The sequence below is a fragment of the Drosophila pseudoobscura genome, chromosome 3, assembly GCF_009870125.1.
Source record: "Drosophila pseudoobscura strain MV-25-SWS-2005 chromosome 3, UCI_Dpse_MV25, whole genome shotgun sequence".
In the NCBI taxonomy this organism is placed as follows: domain Eukaryota; kingdom Metazoa; phylum Arthropoda; class Insecta; order Diptera; family Drosophilidae; genus Drosophila; species Drosophila pseudoobscura.
This window is the reverse complement of record NC_046680.1, coordinates 20,593,064-20,611,538: the sequence shown is the minus strand read 5'-3', so window position 1 is coordinate 20,611,538 and position 18,475 is coordinate 20,593,064. Positions and strand designations below refer to the sequence as shown.

Below are 18,475 nucleotides of genomic sequence, written 5' to 3'. Positions count from 1 at the left end.
AAACGACGGAACCGTACGAGTGTTTGTGGACTTTGGTCGTGTACCAATTTTCAATTAACTCGATACCTAGATAACTGCACAAGTTTTGTGATAGGTTCAATTAAAGGCACACATGGGGCGCACAAAACTAGAAGAATCTCCGGCCATGAATGGAATCCAGTAGCGTTGCCCTCTCTTATCGCAATAAAAACAAAAGAACACCAAAAATTCATCAGCCAGGTATTTTGTTTACGCAAATCTGTGACGCATCGCTTCAGACCGCGAAAAACTGTCAAAGAATTCCACTAATGGTGACATTGCTTGCCAGAAATTCGCTGGTAATGGTTTTATAGCGCAGGGCTTTACTTTACAGGTCCATAAACATGATGAAATTGATAGCACGTTGGTATCCCAACATTACGTTGATAAAATCTGGTCCGACTCGCAGCAAGCAGTAAAAGATTGATTTCAAATTGAGTTCGAAGCTCGAACCTATCGCCTAACAGTGGCAACCTCTCTGTTAGGTCTGTGGTCTGTTCAAACATGTTGCAGGTGTTAGCAGAGTCCAAGCAGTGCAAGCAGTGGGGGCCAGTGGGTTCGGCTTCAAAGAGTAACTGCATGTCTCACTTGAAATATTATTTCCATCGTTTTAAAATAACATTTTCCCCATTTCCCCAAAATGTTGGCCCACAGTCCACGTCTTTATTGAAAGGGAAGCTCAAATATGACTTTTGGCGGCAGGGTTAATGAAGATTTATGGGGGGGCCAGAAGAAAATTAGCAACTGATAAGGACAGTGATAAATTAATCAGGCGAATGAGATTGATGCACTTTCGCCAAAGCAATTCCGCCACATTCCTCTAGACAATCTCAAGTGTGCGCCCGATAATTGATAGCAGCTGATATCTCATACGTTGTTCTCTTTCCAGCTCCCTGCGTGGCCCTCCACCGAAGGTTAGTACCAGCCAAACCGCGCACTTTTGGCCCAATCGATGATCCGAGCCAGGAATTCCGAGTAGTCCTGCAAGGGATTCTTATTGTGCTGGGCCGGCGCAGCAGGACGTGTCCGGGCTGGCGCCGTGCCATGTGGAAAATTCACAAAATGGCAAAGGGAAATATGTGTGAAATTTTCACGGGCCAAACAAAGCCAAAAAGAATTCGAATTCTAGTATTTACTGGCCTGGAGGGCCGCGTCAGGTGTCCTACGTCCAGGGTCCTGTGTGTGTGGCACATTGACAAGTTAATTTTTGTTGCCTTTTTCCAGCAAAACGCTGGGCCAGCGCTGATTTATGAGTCTGTGGGTGTCCTTCTCCTCAGAAGTCTCGTCATATCTGATGCGAATGTGTCACACTCACGACACCCAGCGAAAGAGTGTCTCTGCGTCTGGCTGTACCCCTCCGGTTGTCGCCCCCTGACCCCAGCGCATCGAGTGCAGGGAAAATAAAAACCCTGAGAAATATTTTAATTAAAATTCACTGCCCCAAAAAGAGCAACGAAACGTAACTACCAAAACCGCAGCCCCAGACAGGATAAAAACCCAAGAGGCAACAGCCACCAGCCGCCAGCCACCAGCCGCCGCCTGATCTCAACTGATAAACGCGAAAACCAACAGAAACAGCAAAAACAGCAACAACAACTGGCCGAAAGGTAAGCCAACGGCAACGGCAACGGTGGGCGTTGGTAACAAAAAAAAAAAAAAACGATCACAAGAAATAAAACACAAAGGAAGCAAATGCGAGGTATGCAAAGATTTCACAGCCACGACCAAGGGATACCCAACGGAAGGGAATTGTGGACTGGCAAGAGACTCCTTTCGCGTCCCTAGATCAATCTTCGATCCGCTCTCAGTGCCATTTAAAGGGTATCAAAGCCAGAGCCAACCCTACGTTCCAAGGAACTGCAAGCGATTGTCTGGATGGCGATGAGAGCCTCAATGGAGACACCGATGGTGTTGCTGATGGAAGCCGGGGACAATGGCAGGCCGGCACTCCATCGATGGATACCCCGAGGGCAGCAACGTCCCCAAAATTTACCGCTTTCCATATCGCACGCATCTTTATTGTCCCGGTCTGTGTTCAATTAAACAAACAACACGCTGGAAACCCTTTTTTGGCAGACCCCTATGGGTTAGGTCAGGCCAACTGTCGGACAGCACTTGGCCACCGAATTCGGGCTGCTAACAAGAGTTTGTTAATGAAAATGTACTAGACAACCCTCCTTTTTCAATGAAGAGTAGCCTCTCCATTAATTTATGCGTTGTGCCTCATTGGGTGCCCATTGATAGCATGGAGTGAAAGTGATCGGAGATACTGCTGTTCGCATTACGCGTGGCTGACTCCTTCCAGAGGGTTTCACGGCTGATCCGCTAAGCCACCCCTATGGGCAGATGGGGACCATCCATACCAAGGGATGCTAATCATTATTCAGGGAATAACACGAACACGTGTAGATCGCGCCGTGTTTGGCCAAGAAATTAACAATTGTCGGATCTCCAAGTGAAAACATTGGACATTCGAGATACGAGATGTACCAAATTTATGCGTGTCAATATCGAGAAGTATGCGGTTTGGCACTCAAACAAAGCGAGGCGAAAATAGCCATCAATGGCCAAATCTGAATCTGGCAATAATGAGTAAATAAATGTTTGGGGTTTTTGTTGGGCTGGCCAAAAATAATGGCCAGGAAATTAGTAAGACAAATATTGGAGAATGTCCAAGAGAGATATGTATAACCGTGCGGCGTGTGCGCTCCAAACTTGGCCAAGATGTTCTTCGTTTTTGGAGCGTCTGGCGCCGTTCGGTGTGCAATCTGTGGCTCGATATTTATGACAATTTACGACTTCTGTGAATCAGGCCCCATCAAAACGAGCTTCAGTATTTTCGCAACGAATTAACGCTCTTTTGGCAAAAGGTTAAGGCCAAGGCGAAAAGGTTAATGTGTTTCTAAATGCCTTGCTAATTGACGAGCGGTATTCCACAGCAAACAAAAGGCTCCAGACTGCGGAAAAACGTTGTCGGAGGAGCTGGGGTTTCCTCTGCCCGTCGGGGGCCAGCTTTAGGCATTTCTCCTCTGTTTTCTCCCTGCTTATAAAATGTATGAATAAATTATAGATGTATATGTGGCACCAAACGAATGCCAGATATCTGTGTCTCAATATGTATATTTTTTTGGGATCCATTAGCTTACTAGTCGCTTCATTACATGGCCATTAGGGGAGAGCTGCCACCAGACCGTGCCGCAGATGATGGCTTGTAATTTGATGCGCAATAAATTTGGCGGTTCCCACCAGGTGAGAAGGTGGAAAATATACAAAAATAACACTAGAGACCCTAAGCCAAAGCCATAGCCAAACATTTTCATTAGGCGGACGCATGACACCCACAAACGGTGGCGATGCTGTTTGCATGCTTATAAGAAGCGGGCTCATAATTCATTGGGCCAACAGGCCCAAGACCCCGTTGAGTCTCTGGGCCAGAGGTCTTCCGAGGCAGCTGCTGCTCTTGGCCAAGAAAAGTCCCAGAGCCAGTGAATGAAATATTTAAGGCTTTGCCGAAACAATTTGCGGCTCTGTGCGAAGTGCCAGATCCAATCTACCCGGCCCCTCCCCTCCATTTGAGTACTCAAAAAAACCAAAAAAAGATCCCGCAGCTGACAAATTTCGCGCTCCTCCATCTCCCCCAAAAAAAAAAGAAAAAAACCAAAAATATTAGTATTTATTTTTGCCATTTTGGGGCTACAAATCGGCTCCATTTCAATGAGGAGCGAGGAGTGGGGGGTGGGGGGAGGCTTCACCGATTTGCATTCCTCAAGTAATTAGTAAAGTCTGATGACTGCCATGGGAATTTCATTTGGCGATTATTTGCATCTCAACTAATTAGCGGACAACAAAAAAAAGAAGAATAGTACAATATTTGTGTGAAATTCTCGGAACAGGATGTAAATAAACACATGCGTGGGGAGGGGGGGGGAGAGCGATACCCGATAATGATGATCTTTCGGCACCCATGAATCCTCCCCCGCCCGGCAAACTAATCAAGGATGGACAGCAGCAGCCCATGGCCAGAGCTGTTCGGGGCAATCAAGTGAGAAAATTAAAATTACATGACCATGGAGCCATGGATCCACGGATCGCATGGATTGCATGGATCGCATGCAGTGGCCCGCATTTAAAGGTTCATAACTTCCAAGTCAATTACGCCTGCTGCGTTCTCTGGAGTCCAGATGCCTGGGATGTGAATTAGAGAAATTGCACGCTCAAGTGGAAGAGAGGACCGCACCGGACCGGACCTCAGGTCTGGCCTGGACTGACTGACATAACTCACGAGTGCCAGACGCACAGGCACAGGCACAGACACAGATACAGATACAGTGTTGCAGCCTCCGCATAAACCGCTGTTCGGTTGCAGGTGAACTAGACAAGCAGGGGCATCCTCGAGAGCCACTCCACAAATAAAGGGACTACTGTGGGAATCGTACCGAACAGAACCGAACAGAACCAGCATCAGCATCAGCGAATTAATTTGTGACGCGCGCGCTCCACACACAGAGCTCCTCCAATCTCCATCCAAATCTCGAGGCCAGTTCCCGATCCTCCGCCTGGAGGCAATTTGGAGGTAGCCCAACTCGTGACTGCACCGCGGCACAGTGTCTGGATCTCTGGACCCCAAAAGCCTGCCCTCCAACGCGCACAGCGAGCACGTTTTAAGGGGCTTTCGAACCACCGTGCTCGCCGTCGTCATCGTCGTGTGGCAAGTGGCTGCTTGACTGCTGTTGCAAGCTGTTGCAGCTTGTGCTGCAGTCGCGGCTCCAGCTTCTTCTTTTGGGGGCATCTTGGCGGCTTTGGCGCTGGTGTCAAACGTTTTGTAATCTGTCACGTCGCATCGTTTTAATATTTCTGCGCTCATGGCCCGGCTACGGGGAAATGCACTCGGTTGCGTGTAAAAATAGGCGTAACCCTTTGGTATTTATGGTCTGGTAGTAGTAGATGGTCTGACCGACCAGACCGCGACGCAGAGTAGAGTGGAGTGGTGTGGAGTGGAGTGGACTACGAGTCTCCAGGAGGGCGCTCCCTGGCTGCTTTGTTTGGTTTTCAGCAGCCAAGAGCCGCCTTGGGGCCTTGGCAGCAGGTTCAAGTGCTTCTTACCCAAACACCAACTACATTCGAGGCTCCAGCTTCAGCTCCAGCTCCAGCTCCACTCTTTTATTATCTAAATCATTATTAGTTTGACCTTCAGCCCCGGGGTTGAGTTCTCTTATCTTATTAATTATTTGCTGGGGCGACTACTGTGCGTCTGACTCATCAGAGGGGTTTTCGGAGCGGATTAGCGTGTCCCAGAGATACAGAACGAACCCGGAAAGACGGATCACCCTTCGCTTGAGCGATCCTCCGTTATATATAAGTATTTCATTTAATATATAATTATCCACTCCACTAATTACCACTGCTCTAAAGACCTCCCGGGCACTGACCTACTAAAGAACCGATTCCAAAGCTTCCCACAGGCCCGACTCGTCCTCGCCTGGGCCTTCGGCACGCATATCAGCGCGTAATTTGCTAACCCTACTCAAGACCCATAACCGGGGCCAGTCATGCGGTTGCGGCAGATACAGTAGTTAGCCATTGCAGAGCCTGACAACCGTTAATCAGGCGCCACAAATCAGCAAGAGACAGGAGAGAGGGCGATGGGAATGGGAATGGGTCAGGCTCTGCCTCTGATTGGAGGGTGTCTATTTTTGACTGTGAGCTCCAAAATGGCGCTACTTGTGCCCAAGACATAGGTGCAGCTACCCGTGACTTTTCCATTGTCTCTGCGCGAAAATATTGACACTGTCTACCGCACTTTGGGCTGGGAATCCAGTGGAGAGGCGAAGGGAAAGGGAACCGGCAATTTACATTTGCATATGCGTGAGAATGATTAAGCTAAATACCACCCCCACACCCCGTTTACCCATGGGGATCTGTGAGTGGGTGGCGGCGAGTGTTAATTGCCCCAGACTCAATCAGGTGGAATGGAATATTTATGAGCTTGGGCTGGGGCTTGGACTGGGGCTTGAGCCGATTAGACAAAGTCTGGTATCTGGTATCTAATTGAATCTGAAACTGCGTGTGAGTGTAAAAGCGGAAACTATCAAGACTGGCTTCAGATTCCACGATTATCGTAGATATTCTAATTGCCCCCTTCTCACAGTATCCTTGCTTTGTCACTGCCACCCCCCATCACCATCCTTAAACTCCCCTCATCAACAGCTATCCCATTTCTATGTCTTACAGATGATACCCCACCGATCATGCCCGACTCTACTGCTATTCCTGATCACTCAGGGGGATGTGATCGCCAGTGTAGGTCTGTCCCATATCATAGGCAAGCTGAACGATCATCTGCGGATCTCCACAAACATTTTGTACTGCAACGAGCACCAAAAACTGATCAATTACGAGTCCGAATGCCTTCGCACAGCGGGGATCACCAGAATGATCTACACCTCGGCGGCGGCCGTCAACTCTTCTCGTCTGCAGCGTCATATAGGAGACGGTAGCCAGCTCTTTGTTGTGATCAGCACTGAGCCGCCATACGATCTCTTGCGGACACTGGATCTCCGCTTCCAGAATGCCGACTTTCTCATCGTCATCGACAGGCGAATCGATCGGGAAATGTGGCTGGCCTACGTGCAACATGCCTTTGAGCTGGGCTACGTCCGCCTTTTGCTTCACACCACCCCGAATGGTGGCGTCTATGGGAAAACGCTGTTTCCCAAAGTTCGGATAGACCCCACTACTGTGGAGCAGTACCTGCAGCACAGGGCCTCCATGCGGGACCTGCACGGCTACCCGGTCCGAGTGGCGGCCTACAAGAACGTGCCGCGCAGCTTCATGTACGTGAACTCTTGGGGCAGGATGGTCTACGCGGGCTTTTACATGCGGTTCGTGCGCGCCTTTCTGGACTCGAGGAAGGCCACCTTCATTCCGGTTCACACCCCAAACGATTCGCCCGGGAACTGTACCCTGGCCCTCAGGAACGAGACGGTGGACCTTTGCGCAGACTCCCTGGCGGCCAATCCGGAGATGTTCAGCCTCACGTATGGCTTCAGGATCGCCTATGCCAATGTGATGGTGGCCCACGCAAAGAAGCTGCTCTCGTACCGCTATTTGGAGGCTCCGTTCCAGATCAGTGTCTGGCTGTGCCTGGTGACCTATGTCATCCTGATCGTCGGCTTCCTGAGCTGCATCCACTGGCAGCAGCACCGACGGTGGGACTTCAGCAAGTATCTCTTGGAGGTGTTCAGTTCGCTGCTCTTCGCCGGCTTCAGTCTGCGATCGATTCGGGGACGCGAGCGCTACATACTCTTTGGAGTGATCTTCATGACCGGCTTTGTGTACTCCACCATGTACCTGGGACTGCTGAAGAGCATGCTCATCTCGGAGGTGTTCGAGCCACAGATCAACACCTTCGAGCAGCTGGTGGCGAGCAACACCACCCTGCTGGTGGACCCCTACGATCGAATTCTGTTCGCAAAGTACAACATGCCGGAGGTGCTGTGGTCCGTCGTTCAGACGGTGACATTTGAGACGTTGCTTTACCATCGAAACCGCTTCGACCAGAGCTACGCCTACGTGCTCTTCACGGACCGGATGGCCCTGTACGAGACGGCCCAGCTATTTCTGAGGCATCCGCGTCTGCGTCGGATACCCATCAACTTTGCATTCCTGTTCACCGGCATTCCCATGCGCAAGAGGTGGTTCCTCAAGGAGCACCTGAGCACCGCCTGGTACCATGCCTTCGAGAGCGGACTTACGCGGAAACTGTCCGAGGATGCCAACAACGAGGCGATGAGCGTGGGACACCTGCATTACCTCATAACGGAGCACTTGGAGGCGAAGCCGCTGGACCTCGATTATTTCGTCATGCCCGCCATCGCCCTAGCCCTCGGCTCTGGCCTGGCCATCATCAGTTTTGTCATCGAGTTGACGGCCTGGCGCATATGCCGCTCCCGACTGCGAGTCTAAATGCAGATGATGAAGATGCTGCAAGATGATGCTCCTCCCTTTCACTTTGTTTGATGTATTCTTGTGTTTGTTGTGGCATGTTTCAGCACATTCTTGTCGGCTAGAAGTAAAGCACAGAGTAGTAATTACTGTTTTAATCGTTGAAAATAAACCAATAAACTCAGAGGCTACCCCTTAAGTGCCCTCCTCAATCGATGAATGAACTTTACATTGATTTCCTTTTATTTTTAGGCCCTTCTGGCAGCAAAGCATCGCAGGTGAGTGGTCTTTTGCCGTCGAAGGTTTATTCTGAAGGACTATCTTGCACTTGCAGCCATGTGTGGGCGTAGCCTCTTGATCTTTCTGCTTCTCAGCGTTCCAGACTGTCGCCTGGAACTGCCAGAGCTCTCAGCCATCATTTCAGAGCTCAATTGGGGACTGCAGTGCAGAACCAACATAATCTACTTGGAGCACACACAACCCAACGATCTGTACGAGGCGATCAGAAGCACTGTCCCCAGCCTTCTACTCAGCGGCAGCGCCAACCAGTTGACGGGGGAAATGGTGAGCAAGCCCCTGCTGGTAGTACTCCCCCAGCCAGGCGATCGAATCCTGGAACGCTTCGCGCAATGGCCGACGGCGATGCAGGAGGCCGACTATCTCCTGGTGGGTCAGAGCAGTGCCGCCCATTGGCAGGGCCTGCTCGCGGGATTGTGGAGCCAGGGCTATCCCAATGTCCTGGTGTACAACGGAACGGCCATGGAGAAAGGTACCCTGTACACCAGCGAGGGCTTTCCACAGCAGCGACTGGGCAGGACGAACGTGAGCCACTATCTATGGGCCCGGCGCCACTGGTTCGACGACTTGGGGGCCCTGGAGGTGCGCGTGGCCCTGTACAACAATCCGCCCCGGACTCTGGTCTACCCAGAACACGGAGTATATGACGGCTATGCGTTGATGCTGCTGCGTCAGTTCCTGGCCCATCGCAGGGCCACGTTTGTGCCGGTGCTCACGCCCCACTACCGGGTTTACTCGGCCAACGATTGCCTGAAGCTGCTGCATCTCCAGCAGGTTGATATATGCGGGGATCTACTGGCCTACAGCAATATTTCGAGCTTCACGGCCAGCTACACGTATCTGTACGGGAACATTCTGATACCAAACTCGCCGCCCAGGTCCAAGGGCATCTACACTGTGGCCCCCTACAGCGCCACCATGTGGATGACTGTGGCCGCCTACTTGGTGCTGCTCCCCAGCGTCGGGAGCCTCGTGTACTGGCTTCAACGGAGAACCATTCGCTACGGGAAGTTCGTCCTGGACGCCCTGAAGAGTCTGCTCTCCTCGGGCTTCCAGCTGGGCGAGATCAGGGGCCTGGTGGGGGTCGTCCTGTACCTCACGCTCGTCTTCACCGGCTTCATCTGCTCCAACTTCTACCTGGCCGCCTTGGGCAGCATCCTGGCCACGGGTCTGTACGAGCCGCAGATCAGCACTTTCGAGGAGCTGGTCCAGCAGAACATCACCTTCATCATCGGGGACTACGACAAGACCGTGCTGCAGACCTACGACTTCCCCGACATCCTGTGGAACATCACGCGCGTGGTGCCCTACGACTTTATTACGCGGCATCGGGCCGTCTTCGACACAGATTACGCATATCTGGCCCACAGCGATCGCATTGCGCTGTTCAACTTCCAGCAGCAGTTCATGAAGAAGCCACGGATGCGACCCCTGCCCATCGAGCTGATGCACACGCTACCCGGCTTCCCCATGCGCCGCCAGTGGCTGCTGAAGCAGAAGCTCGGCGAGACGCTGCTCAACTGCTTCAATAGTGGACTCCTGGAGAAGCTGGCCCACGACACCAACAGGGAGACGATCCGCATCGGCTACCTCGGACTCATCAGATCCGAGGAGTACCGTGCCAGGCCACTGGCCTTGGACTTCTTCTCCATGCCCTTCTACATGATGTTCACGGGACTGGGCCTTGGCTTTGTCTCTCTGGTGGGGGAGCTCTTGGTCCACCTCCTCGCCAGGGGGAGAAGAGCGTCCCCTCCGGTGTGAAGGTAAGCTCCTGGATTGATTGTACGAACGGAGGAGTGTATCTGATACCGACTTGGACTTTATTTTCAGTTCTTCTTTGGCTTACCCCTCCCCGCAAAGGCATAAAACCACCCCTGGTCCCTTGCTGACTGCCGCTTCAAAATAAATAGCACTCGAGATATTTCCAAAACATTTGCCAGCCAAGTCGCCAGCAATTTCCCCGAGCGCCTGCAGGCATGCAACACGAATGATAACACACACCCACAGAAGAGGCAGGGTGGGATGTGGCTGCTGACTTGCACAAATATTTGCCGAAAAAGGAAGAAAGATGTCGCTGTGTTGCTGGGACCGGACTGCAGATGTCTGGGGGGGCAGCGTGGGTGAGTTTCTCACCCTCTCAAGCCATTTGGCACTCCCTTCCCCCACTTTAAAGTTCGTTGACACTCGCCTCCTATTCGGTTGGCACATTTTTCGTGTGCCGCTGTGGCGCCATTAAGTATGCAGCAGAAATGCGGCGACAATAAAGTTTATGCTCCCGGCGCCATAGCCAAAAAAACGAAAGAAACCCAGTATAAATAGATGGAATAGGAGGGGATAAATTGATGGCCATGCCAGGGACTGGAGTGCATTTTGCGTGGGCAGCTGCAGAGATGGGCAACCCAGAGATGGCCATCATCATCAGCAATTGTACATGAATGTCCATGTCCCAGTCCATGTACTCCACCCACCAGCGACACACATTTCACACGACGCATTGAAAACCCGTTCTGGAAGGAGCCTTCGCCTTAATGATGGGGCGGGGCTCCTGGGTCATGTGCGTGCCTCGCATCCGTATCTAAAGGGCCACGATAAACTCTCGCCCTTCATTCGCTTTAATTGCGGCGATTCGTGGGTTTTCATCGCGACTCAAATCGATTTCATCTGCCCGATCCCTGCCCGACTCCGATCCCAATCGACTTTAAAGTAAACATTTGTTTTATCTGGGGGCGGCTTTTAATTAAGATTGCGTTCGCCGATAAATGGCAAGTGTTGCATGGGTTCCCACATCCCCGTACCCGTACCCGTCCGAGGAATTGCATTTCGATTGAGGGTGGGTTGGGCTTAATCGAACCGCATTTCAACATATCGATTTTTATGCCCCGTCTGCCTGCACAGTTTCATTGGACTCATTAATTGTTCCATTCCATTCCGGGCTGACAATATTCAGATTTCACCTGATTTTGGCCCTCCATTTCAATCCGTCTGCACGGCTATCAGCCAGACATCCCAACCCCGACACAGACAAAGGGCTCGCCGACAACAATTGAGTCCTCAGTGTCCCCCCAGTGGCTGCATGCGCAGTGATATCCCTGGCCACGGGTACACCTATTGTTTGTCACTGGCTAATTGAAATGGCCGGATGATTGCGATTCAGGGGGCAGGGCAGGGCAGGGGGCAGGGCAGGGCACAGCCAGCCACAGTTAAACACTATTATTTAAATCAATGCCCGCGCCACTCTCGGACCTCTCATATGAGATGGCAATTTATGAGCCGTGCCTAATTGTCTGCTCCGGACTTCAAAGTGGAGTTAGCACCGAGTCGGCGGCCTGCCTTGGAATGCAATTATCGCGCTCCAAGTTATGCTAAGATAAATGGGCACCCGCTCTCAGCCAGTGGAAATTGGCCACACTTTCCCCCCGTCGTCCCCCCGAAGAGGCCATAAACTAAATATAAAAAAAAAGCACAGCTAAAATATATGAAAGGAACTGACAATTGGCAATTTTTGGTTGATTTTGCAATTTATGGCAGCCAAGGGAGGATGGGCTGGGGCGTCGGCATGACCAAAAGACCCATATACCGATCAGGGGCATGGACCTGGACCCCCAAGGGAGCTGGAGAGCCATTCAGAACCGAGGTAGTTGAGAGCTAATGCTGCGATTAGGAGCGAACTTCTACGAACTGTTTCCGAAGACCGATATACATAGTTAAATTACCAATTAGATGGGGACCTTCCGCTTCAGCATTTGATGGCACTTTCCCTTTATGGCTGGGCCAGTCTTTGGGTCAGTCAGATGCTAAAAATAAAGAGCGAAAACCGAAAACCGAAAAAAAGGCAAGCAGACACGACCAACGACCACGAAACGCTGTCCAATTAAGCGCAACAAACAACTTTACGCCACATGCCACACCAGGCGTTTATCGATACGATACGATCTGAGATCCTCGACCAGACCCCGTCCGAGCCATTGTAATGGCCAACGATTTGTCGCTGTCCGAGCCTCGCGGTCCATTGGCTATAATGACAATCGTTGATCGTGCGGCCGATAAGATTGCACATCCAGATAGCATGTCGGCCGGTACCCGAGGGCCAACGATGCGACAGCAGCCACATTTATGCTAATAAGTTGACATTTGACCACCATGGCGAAATAATGAAACGATCAGGAGCCGTCAATATGACAGGTACTCGTGCCCCCAAGCAGGGCCCTGCTACCATGGGAGTCGCACAGATCCAAAGCCGGCAAAATACTGTACAGTGCTCTCAACTTTGCATTTAATTCTATATTTAACGTTTGCTTACGAATATTATCCATACTTATACACTTTCAGGGTCCCTTTTGTAGGGCGGGGTGGGGTCTAGCCCACTGTTCGGGCGGTCTTGACACAGGAGCAGAGCCGCTGGCACCGACGGCTCCACTGGTCACTAATTTCCAGGAATTTCACGCGCTCTTTGCAGCCAAATGCAAATTTTTACCTGCTCTTATTGTATCTTCACACGATCTCTGCCGACTGCTTGTTAACTACCATCATGGCCAGCGGCCATCAGCACTGGCCTGCCCTCTGTCCATGTTGTAAATGAATTTTAATTGTAGTTCTGGTTATTTTGGTGGTCTGGTTGTCTTGTGGTCTGTTAACGGTATGAATGGCAATAGGATTTACTGATGTGTTGATGGAAGGTGCCTGAAGATGGCTTAAACAATCAGTTGTCTTGGCTAAAGTAGGTGTATCGATTGTCCCTCTTTTGATTGTTATATGGTTGGTAATGTGTGCGGTGATTCGGTGTTTCATGGCCCCCGGAATTGTGTTCGTTTCGCGATTGATAATGGCTCTGGCGCCAGTTGTTGCTGTGATTGGAGCCATTCCAGTGCGGCTTGTTCCATTCGGGGTCGTCTCCATTGCCACTTCCATTTCTTGGGCTTTTCCATTCCGAATTGTTGTGGCGGAAATTTCCATGGTACTGTGGCCATCCATTGGCACGATCGTCTTGCTGAGGGCGGCTCCAGCCCGTGTCGCGATCTCTGCTCCTATCCTGATATTGCTGACGGCCTCGCTGCGGCCACCCATTGCCGTTCGACCGATAGCCGACCTCTGGCTGATGGCGTTCCCTATCCTCCACAAGATACCTACTTCTGCTATGATCGTGGTAGCCGTTGTTGCTGTTCCAATTGCTGCGCCAATTACTCTGACGCGAATCATCTTGGCTATTGTCATAGGGTCCTGTAAATCCAGTCAGTCAATGGATTATCCTATGTGCCGGCTACTTCTGCTACTGCTCTACTCACTCTGGTACTGATACTGCTGCCGTCGTCCACCTGCATTGCCGTTCCAGGCTGGCCGCCTGTTGTAGTGATTCGCATAGCCTGTGTCATGGCTTGGCTCGTCCACATCCGATTTCAGGTTGCCCAGGCGTAGCAAGGAGCTCAGGTAGTTTTCGCGCTCGATCTTGTGGCCTCGTGCCGCATCAACGGCTGCAATTGAGGGATTGGTAATTAATCTGTGCCTGAATTCGCTGACCGTTGATCCCACGCACTCGCGATGGCCTCCAGGGGCGACTTGTTCAGCATGGTTATCATGAAGTAGCAGATCAAGTATCCAGTGCGATTCACGCCGTGTGTACAGTGGACTCCGATCAGCTTATCTGCGGTGGAGGCGGAGGAGGAGAGAGAGAAAGCATTCGGATGTAGTGGTGCCATACCGCATTAGCCGCATGAGCTGCATGTTGTCGCAAATTGCTACAAATTTCAAAAGTGAACACGGCCACAGGAATGTGCTCAGAGGTCTGAGCTCTGAGCACTGCGCTGTTCCCCTCCACACCCACGCAGTCAACAGAAACCGGCCTGCCAATTTGGCATAAAAGCAGAAGCGACCTGGGCTAAATCTAGAAAACAGCGCGCTCTGCCAATAATAACATTGGCAATAAATTTCACAAAAACATGTCAGCAGGAGGGTACGAAGCCGGGACACGAGGCAGACAACCCACCAGGTCGCGGTGGCTTGGCTTTGTGCACTATGCGGGTGCGGTGCCAGTCGGAGAGCTGCCAGTCGGAGAGTACGTCATGTTTGGCTTGCATTTAAGCCAAACGTACAGACAAAATAAAGTTACGAGAACGGGAATGGGAACAGGAACGAGACCAAGCAACAGACAGAGACAATTGCGCACTGCCCCATGGCACAGTGGGATGGGCGCCTGCTTACTCGCATATAAGACCATTGTGATGGACAAAAGAATAAACTCCACTAATATACTTGTTCATACCACTGTGATCAGACCTCTCCGACTGGGCCCTGTTCCTCTGGCCTGGCCGTTGACAAGTCGCGACCACCTTGAATTTGACTTATTTGCCTGATTTGTTTCGTTGTAAATTCGTTGGCAGTCTTCGCGTATTTATTTATTGTTTACTCAGCGGCGCCAGATCGGGTTTTAATTATCCCACAGCTGAATCTGATGGAAGAAGAAGGTCTGCGCGGTTAATGCATTCTGGTTAGCATTTCTGCATATTTGTGCCGAAGCTGTTCGCACATACATTAGCGCTAGACTAGATCAGGGGATATATGCACGCCCCTGCCGCAAGATCTACACTGCAGAAGGGACCCAAGGTAGAGGAACTGCGGATACGATACCCTAGGGTATGAAAATATTACATTCCCTCATCTTTAAGGGGCACAGACATTGTGCCTGGTTGTCTGTCCTGCCTGGTTGCTGGTAGTCACGCGTCTTGCCGTTTCTTTGGCTATGAAAATTTAAATGAAATGCGGTTTTGTGTGTGTGTGCGCGAATGCCTTTGTGTATAATTAGAAATGCCTTTTCCCTTTTGTGTGCGGAGGCATGACTGAGCTCCTCCATAAGTGATTTGTTTGCCCGGCTCCCGACTGCCGAGTCCCGACTCCGACTCCGACTCCGACAGACTGCCTGGCTGGCTGACTGACTGATTGAGTGTGCGCGCCCACATCGGTGTGCGCCAGTGCACTGCTAAAGGGTTAAATAGGTTTTCTCTCCTTCTGGCGGCCACTTGGCTCTGCTGTGTTTGCTCTGCGCTTGCTGGCTGATAGGAATCTATGGAGGCAGTGCAGCCTGGGCATGCAATGGGAATGGGAATGGGATAGGTATAGGATACGTGGTAATTGCATGTGCGACGGCAAGTCGCTTTTGATATGATTTGTTCACATATTTTGCGACTCTAATTGTTTCCACAGATATGCATCGCATCTGCATTGTTGCCGGGAAAGCGTTCCCACGGCCGCCTCTCTCTGGGGCAGCACGTGGGCCGCAGGCGAGGCGCTGCTAAGCTGGGCTTTCCATCCACTCACCATTGTCTTCATTCAACTCGAGGAAGTCCATAGCATATTGACAGAATCTGCAATGGCAGAGGCTTCAGTCAGTAAATGATTAAAACATTCAATCAATTGTAATTACTTTTGTGCCAATTTCGTTGGCGGCGTTGCCTTTCCGGGTATCATCAGCTTCTGGTGCCTCACATCGTTCTCTGTGAACGACTGCGGCCGGTAGTAGCGATCTGTGTTGGTCAGATCGATGATCATGCCCAGATTGGGCACCGATTCCATCACCGATTCGGGCCCCAGTCGCAGCTCCTTGTCGACTTTTTCATTGAGATTCTGTAAGGGCAAATACAAGGAGTATTCCACATATATCGAAAGTCATATTACATGCGAAAAATTGCTCAATTTATGCGCCTGCCCCGGGGCCAGGCAATTAATAAGCAGGAGGTCCCGCGATCTCTGTGGCGTTATTTAATTAAGCAAAAACAATTTAATTTAATATTCATGTGGGGTCCTCCACCTCCTGCCCCACTCTTTCCGCAGGATCGAGTGCAGACCAGCAGTGCGGAGCATCATGTTCCAGTTGCCACTTTTATGCATAATTACGATGCACAAATTTTTGTCTGTTGTTATTTATTTTTAGAGGCTCTGGCGCTCGCTTGGTGGTCCGCTGGTCCTGGTGCTGGTGGGCCCTTTTCAACATCCATCAATCGCTCCTCCTGTCAACCGGTTTGGCCCGACAGAGCCCCAACGCGGTGAGGAGCGGGGTCTGGGGGAGCTAACTCACCTGATTCAGCGGCACCTTGAAGGCTATGAATCGCGTGCCGGGAACACGCTTTCCGATGGGACTGTAATCGAGCCATCTGCAAGCGCGAACACCGGAAAAACAAACGCTGATTAGTCGGAATATTGGATGTGGAGTACCCTTCAATTATACCCACCGATCTGGTACGCCTCGTTTCATTTGATGACGTGTATAAACAGCAGATTAGCTTTAGCTAAAATTGAAACTTTTCTTTTGTTTAAATAAATGTAAAGACACAAAATGCAGGAATTACAGTGCTGCCAGACAGTTCGAAAACATATGTTCTAGAGATGCGCTATCGGCCACAAAAATATTTGCAAGTAACAGTTTTAGAAACTACTTTCTTAGACAATAAAATAGCTCTTCGCGAGGCGTGACTGGCGAAAGGTGACAACATTATTTATTGCTTTGGCTCATTCTATCTCTATATAGAAATACTAAAGTGTAGTGGAATACGGTTATCATTGTAAATTGCTTAAGCGATTATTTTACCAGTCACTGTTAGAGGTCGCTTAGTTAACATACCGCCTGACTGTTAACTAAAATGTGCCAAAAAACGCCTAGCGCCTGAACAGCTGAGTGGAACCTTTGGACTTTCTGTGATTCCGTTTAATTAATTATATTTGAAGCAACTAATTAACGTCACAAACGTCTTCCTTGCAACCCCACAGATCGTCTTATTACCGAGATCAACCATGTTTGCCAGCAACACGCGTAACTTAATGCGCAGCAGCTTTGTAAGACACTGACGCTGGCGCTGGCGCAGGCGCTGCTGGATGAAAATTATTAAATAACTTTATTTGCAGTTGCAGCGCTGCAAGAGCACTTTGGTGGTGGCCGAGCACAACAACGAGGCTCTCAACCCAATCACCCTGAACACCATTTCGGCGGCCAAGAAGATCGGCGGTGACGTGACAGTTCTTGTGGCAGGCACCAAATGCGGACCCGTATGTTGTTTTTGTTGCCTCTCTCGATGCTTTTGCATAATCACATCTAATCACTTGTAGGCCTCCGAAGCTCTGGCCAAGGTGGAGGGCGTGACCAAGGTTCTGGTAGCTGAGAATGCCGCCTTCAAGGGATTCACACCCGAGTCCCTGACGCCCCTGGTCGTGGCCGCCCAGGCGCAGTTCAAATTCACCCACATCCTGGCTGGAGCCTCAGCTTTTGGCAAGAACGTGCTGCCCCGCGTGGCCGCCAAGCTGGATGTGTCGCCCATTTCGGAGGTGATCGACATCAAGTCCGAGGACACCTTTGTGCGCACCATCTACGCCGGCAATGCGATCCTCACCCTCAAGTCGAAGGACCCCATCAAGGTGCTTACTGTGCGTAGCACCAACTTCCAGCCAGCGGCTACCAGCGGAGGCAGTGGCGCTGTGGAGCAGGCCGCAGCCGGCGACTACGCCAGCAGCTTGTCTGAATTCGTCAGCCAGGAACTGACCAAATCCGACCGTCCCGAGCTGGCGGGCGCCAAGGTTATCATCTCCGGCGGACGCGGCCTCAAGTCCGGCGATAACTTCAAGTTGCTCTACGATCTGGCCGATAAGTTCGGCGCTGCTGTCGGCGCCTCCCGTGCCGCCGTCGACGCTGGATTCGTGCCCAACGATCTGCAGATTGGACAGACGGGCAAAATCGTGGCTCCGGACCTATACATTGCCGTTGGCATTTCTGGCGCCATCCAGCATTTGGCCGGCATGAAGGACTCGAAGACCATTGTGGCCATCAACAAGGATCCCGAGGCACCCATCTTCCAGGTGGCCGACATCGGCATCGTTGCGGATCTCTTCAAGGCCGTGCCCGAGCTGACGGGCAAGTTGTAACCGCGCCACGTGTTGTAGCATAAATACCCGATCAGATTCTATGATCAAGAATTGAGAACTATTTGTTGCATTTATTGAATTTTAATGTTAGTCCGCAGAAGCTTCGTCCCTCCTTCCCTCTCCATTTTTATAATAATAAACGATTGTAAGTCCTATCTATCTCTGAGCCTGCCCGTCTGTCAAATTGTATCAAGTGGATTATAATCGAAACGTTTGTTATCAGTCCTGATGGATTGTGCAACAACACAACAACCCAGCAGACATTCTGTGGATGGATATTTCCTGAGATTTTATATACATATACATATGTGTCATT

The 18,475-nt window shown here is 50.8% G+C and overlaps 4 protein-coding genes and 1 long non-coding RNA gene across 6 annotated transcripts; 4 read left to right on the top strand and 1 right to left on the bottom strand.

Annotated features, from left to right (window-relative positions):
• The first annotated feature begins 910 nt into the window (after positions 1-910).
• On the top strand, positions 911-8,174 carry LOC4805404 (uncharacterized). The gene is made up of 2 exons (XM_033378544.1): positions 911-932; positions 6,250-8,174. Exon 2 carries the CDS (start codon positions 6,250-6,252, stop codon positions 7,981-7,983), a length of 1,734 nt encoding a protein of 577 aa, XP_033234435.1. The 5' UTR covers positions 911-932; the 3' UTR covers positions 7,984-8,174.
• Positions 8,175-8,298: 124 nt separating this feature from the next.
• Positions 8,299-10,020, top strand: LOC6898942 (uncharacterized). The gene has a single exon (XM_002138869.2). It carries the CDS (start codon positions 8,299-8,301, stop codon positions 10,018-10,020), a length of 1,722 nt encoding a protein of 573 aa, XP_002138905.2.
• A 2,495-nt stretch (positions 10,021-12,515) lies between these two features.
• LOC4805403 (RNA/RNP complex-1-interacting phosphatase) lies at positions 12,516-16,635 on the bottom strand. Of its 2 annotated transcripts, XM_001361771.5 has the most exons (7): positions 16,479-16,634; positions 16,325-16,400; positions 15,674-15,873; positions 15,568-15,614; positions 13,790-13,897; positions 13,542-13,727; positions 12,516-13,476 (listed from the first exon to the last, which is right to left on the bottom strand). In XM_001361771.5, the coding sequence occupies exons 1-7, from the start codon at positions 16,499-16,501 to the stop codon at positions 12,959-12,961; spliced, it is 1,158 nt and encodes a 385-aa protein (XP_001361808.3). In that variant the 5' UTR covers positions 16,502-16,634; the 3' UTR covers positions 12,516-12,958. The 2 variants fall into 2 exon arrangements, with proteins under 2 accessions (XP_001361808.3, XP_033235062.1); XM_033379171.1 differs by lacking the exon at positions 13,790-13,897 and having other exon boundaries at positions 16,479-16,635.
• On the top strand, positions 14,740-15,659 carry LOC117183780 (uncharacterized). The gene is made up of 2 exons (XR_004468951.1): positions 14,740-14,886; positions 15,454-15,659. It is a non-coding gene; the product is annotated as an uncharacterized lncRNA (long non-coding RNA).
• A 262-nt stretch (positions 16,636-16,897) lies between the features above and the next one.
• On the top strand, positions 16,898-18,220 carry wal (electron transfer flavoprotein subunit alpha wal). The gene is made up of 4 exons (XM_004444446.3): positions 16,898-16,941; positions 17,014-17,079; positions 17,149-17,289; positions 17,350-18,220. The coding sequence occupies exons 2-4, from the start codon at positions 17,038-17,040 to the stop codon at positions 18,157-18,159; spliced, it is 993 nt and encodes a 330-aa protein (XP_004444503.1). The 5' UTR covers positions 16,898-16,941; positions 17,014-17,037; the 3' UTR covers positions 18,160-18,220.
• The last annotated feature ends 255 nt before the right edge of the window (positions 18,221-18,475 follow it).

Excerpts from the sequence above, each read along its gene's own strand:
- LOC4805404 (XM_033378544.1), top strand. The coding sequence starts at position 6,250 with ATGATACCCCACCGATCATGCCCGACTCTACTGCTATTCCTGATCACT.
- LOC6898942 (XM_002138869.2), top strand. The coding sequence starts at position 8,299 with ATGTGTGGGCGTAGCCTCTTGATCTTTCTGCTTCTCAGCGTTCCAGAC.
- LOC4805403 (XM_001361771.5), bottom strand. The coding sequence starts at position 16,501 with ATGAAACGAGGCGTACCAGATCG. Across the intron at positions 13,728-13,789 it reads GCCCCTGGAGGCCATCGCGA|CCGTTGATGCGGCACGAGGC; the intron begins GTGCGTGGGATC and ends CCTCAATTGCAG. Across the intron at positions 13,477-13,541 it reads GCAGCAGTATCAGTACCAGA|GACCCTATGACAATAGCCAA; the intron begins GTGAGTAGAGCA and ends CTGGATTTACAG.
- wal (XM_004444446.3), top strand. The coding sequence starts at position 17,038 with ATGTTTGCCAGCAACACGCGTAACTTAATGCGCAGCAGCTTT. Across the intron at positions 17,080-17,148 it reads ACTTAATGCGCAGCAGCTTT|TTGCAGCGCTGCAAGAGCAC; the intron begins GTAAGACACTGA and ends CTTTATTTGCAG. Across the intron at positions 17,290-17,349 it reads CAGGCACCAAATGCGGACCC|GCCTCCGAAGCTCTGGCCAA; the intron begins GTATGTTGTTTT and ends AATCACTTGTAG.